The 3,846-nt window shown below is 35.8% G+C and overlaps 1 protein-coding gene across 1 annotated transcript in view; it reads left to right on the top strand.

Annotated features, from left to right (window-relative positions):
- Window positions 1-3,846, top strand: part of dock7 (dedicator of cytokinesis 7) — a gene marked incomplete in the record, with an annotated part of 68,737 nt that overhangs the window by 47,981 nt on the left and 16,910 nt on the right. The window contains 4 exon segments of the mRNA XM_014014278.1: window positions 635-813; window positions 2,246-2,428; window positions 2,891-3,026; window positions 3,254-3,350. Coding sequence (XP_013869732.1) covers window positions 635-813; window positions 2,246-2,428; window positions 2,891-3,026; window positions 3,254-3,350 — 595 coding nt within the window.

Raw genomic sequence — 3,846 nt, 5'->3', positions numbered from 1 at the left:
TATTTATTTATTTATTTATTTATTTATTTATTTAAGCAGGCAAGTCCTGTTGAGATCGTAGATCTCTTTTTCAAGGGAGGCCCTACATGTACAATAGGCAAACCTATTGTACATGTTTTCTTTTAAAGAAAGTATGTAAACTGCTTTGCATTTACTCAACTTGGTTTAGTGGAGCCTGTTGACCTAACTTGGTTAAGTAAATTCAACAGTTCATTTTTTAGAGTGTAAAACAACTTCTTTCATGATGAGTTGAGTCATATTTAAATTTGTAACATGTAACTAGGTTTGAGTATATGTACATAATTTTTAGGTTTTGAAGGTAACCACATACAAGTAAAAATTACAATAAAAAAAATAATTGGTAAAAGTACAAATCCTCAAAAAAAACTACTTAAGTACTGTAATGAAGCAAATGTACTTATTTACTGTAAACCTCTGCTTATTAACATGCTAACCCAGGCTTTCTGATTTTGTATTTGAATTAACTTTTTATTAATATGAAGCCACCAGCTAGAGTTATTTGAGAATTGCTTACCCTTGAAATAAATTATATCATAGATTTATTTTTCTTTATCTTCAGATTTTTCAGATTCACTTGGGTATGAATTTTGAACTTTTTTTTTTGTAATTTTAGAGTGTCATAACCAKTGGGGCCGGCCTGGTGGTCCACAGGGCGCAGCAGTGGGCAGCGGCGGAGAGGAAGCAGATGGGGAGGGGAACAGCATGATCAGTCAAACTGTTGCCATGGCCATAGCCGGCACCTCCACTGCATCGCCGATGTCTCGACCAAGTAGCTTCTTGCTCAACTCGCAGGTTTGCACGTATTTAGGTCTGTCGCAATAAGCAATAATTATTGTATCTTTATATCAGTTTAAAATGATTTCCAAACAATATTATTGTTTATCACAATAATTTCCAARACTGTTTATCTTCAGTTCAGTTCAGTTCAGTTAGTTTATTCATTTCTTTAAAAAAAAAACAACAACATAAATTCAACATACAATAAAAATACAAATCATAAATTAAATGAAAGGTAGCAGAAGAAGAAAAAAATCTTATTATAYYTGCCCCTTTTTCTCAAATAAATAAATTCAATCAAAAATAATCTTTAGTTTATATAAAAAAAGAAAAATACAAAGGTTTAACTCCTTGAACAACAATTCATACATTTACATATTTCTCCAGCAAATTATTCTTTATCATTCTCTTAAATATACTCATTGATCTGGCATTTTTAAAGTCATCTTCCAGATTATTCCATAATCTTATACCCTGGACTGAAGTACTCCGTTCCTTTTAAACTGGTTCTAAATTTGGGTTTAACAAACATTTAAATCCCTTTGAGATTATAACAACTCTCTCTTTTAACAAAGTGTAATTGGATGTTTGAAGGTTATGTGTTTTTATCATCCCTATACATAACTGATAAAATACAATAATTAACCAAATCATATAATTTCACTAACTTCAACTGATGGTACAATGTATTTGATGGGTGATAATGATGATTTCTGATGATAATTCTTACAGCTCTTTTCTGTAAAACAAAAATTGGGTTTGTAATTGTTTTTGCATGACTTTCCCCAAACATCAATGCAGTAGATCAAGTGTGGAACAATTATTGCATTRTATAATATAAACAGACCTTTATCATTAAATAAATCCTTTCCTTTATACAATACTGCAATAGATTTGGCTAATTTTGTTCTTACATGATTTACATGAGGTCTCCATGTCAGCTTTTCATCTATGATGACWCCCAAAAACTTCACCTCACTGACTCTACAGATCTCAGTACCATCGATTCTAAATGGAACATCAGTTGTTTTCTTTCTATTACTAAATATCATAATTTGTCTTATCTAAATTTAATGATAATTTATTAAGCTTAAACCAGGTTTGTATTTAAGCAAATTCTATCTGCATCATTTCCAACATCCATTCAATATTTTTATCAAAACAAAAAATTGTAGTGTCGTCTGCAAATAAAACACATTTGAACAACCCTGACACATTTACCAGATCATTTACATATAAAATAAACAACTTCGGTTCAAGTACAGAACCCTGAGGAACCCCACATGTAATACTACTTAATTCAGATCTTGTATCATTTATTTGTATCTTCAAGCAACATTTGTTATCCCGACAAACCTRCACTGACTGTACTGCAGCATCTTTTCTTCCCCTCAATCTGTGTTTTTTTTTTCTCTCTGCTGTGATCCCCTCTGATTCATCACGCCAGGCGAGTCGTCAGCACGGGAGCTTCTCGGCAGAGTCGAGCCGCAGCCTGCTGATCTGTCTGCTGTGGGTTCTGAAGAACGCCGATGAGTTGGTGCTGCAGAAGTGGTTTACAGACTTGTCTGTGTCTCAGCTCAACCGCCTGCTGGACCTCCTCTACCTCTGTGTCTCCTGCTTTGAGTACAAGGTAGAGTTTTTGTTAGATGTTCTCACTTCTTGATATTTTGTTTAAAAAAATAAATAAATAAAACGGCACAAAAAACTGGAGCATATACACATCTACTATTTTTACTCAACAGAGGTTTAATTTTTGATATTGTTTGTTTGTGATAGTTGCTTTGCATTTTCTCCTTTTTATATGGAACAAATGCATCTGTGCTTTGGCTGCTGTGAGGATATAATATATTTATGTAGCTAAATTTCTGCTTTCTATACTTGTACACCTATTCAATTTCAAAAACTCCCTGCTGTGCTGCATTTTTTGCTGGTTGCTGCCTTTTGTGTGTGTGTACCGTTGCTTTCATTCTGCTGACTTGCTTGGCTTGCTGGGTGCTGTGCTGCAAATAATCTCCCCGCTGTATGTTCTTTCGTCCTTTCCGCTCACCGTCCCCTTCATGGATACAAGGCCCATGTTGTGTTCACCATGCAGGGCAAGAAGGCGTTTGAGCGCATGAACAGCCTGACCTTTAAGAAGTCCAAAGACATGAAGGCCAAGCTGGAGGAGGCCATACTGGGCAGCATCGGGGCCAGGCAGGAAATGGTGCGACGCAGTCGGGGACAGCTAGGTGGGGCCACACGCTTCGGCTCATGTTCTGACACGTGTACAAATGCAGGTAGAGTCACATGCAGACACATAAAAATATACTAGAGAGACCTGTATTGAAGAGTTGAAGTTGTGACAGATATATACAGGTGAGAACATCTTTTTTATAAGAGCTGCAGCTAAAGTTAGATGTTTTCTAGTGCCAGCATAAATGTGAGGTGAAATAAATTACGTTTCTCCACCATTTAGAGCGGAGTCCATCTGGCAGTGCCTTCGGCAGTCAAGAAAACCTCAGATGGAGGAAGGACATGACCCACTGGAGACAAAACACTGAAAGGATGGACAAGTATGCTCACTCATTTACTTTGGTTCATTTCCTCATTCTTGTTTTATGACACGCACGCTACACAAGGTTAATTTTTTATTACAAGAATAAAGTCATAATATTATGAGATTAAAGTCGTAACATTATGAGAACCTTTACATGAAAATGTAGTCTTACCACTGTATTAAAATGAGAAATGTTGAGCAACCTGTGAAGTTGTTCTGAAAAAGAAATAGGCTATCTAATCTTTTAKCTCATAAGCATCAAATTAGGAGCAGGACTTTGAAACGACTATATGACAAACTGAAACCTTGTGRATGGCTGCATTGACAGATTTAGTCGTCACGTAGTTTGGATGAAAGCATTAACGGTGGCCCAAAAGTCATCGTGGGCTACTTTATAAACACACTGACACGCATGGCTGTCCACAGCGGGATGAGTAAATGAGTTAAAAAAAATCAGGAACAAAAATGGATATGTCATGCAAGATTCTGACTTTTTTCTCGTAATATTACGA

Source organism: Austrofundulus limnaeus, unplaced genomic scaffold, assembly GCF_001266775.1.
Source record: "Austrofundulus limnaeus strain Quisiro unplaced genomic scaffold, Austrofundulus_limnaeus-1.0 Scaffold113, whole genome shotgun sequence".
NCBI classification, from domain to species: Eukaryota; Metazoa; Chordata; class Actinopteri; order Cyprinodontiformes; family Rivulidae; genus Austrofundulus; species Austrofundulus limnaeus.
Note: the sequence above shows the minus strand (reverse complement) of the source record. Positions and strands in the feature narration are given on the sequence as shown.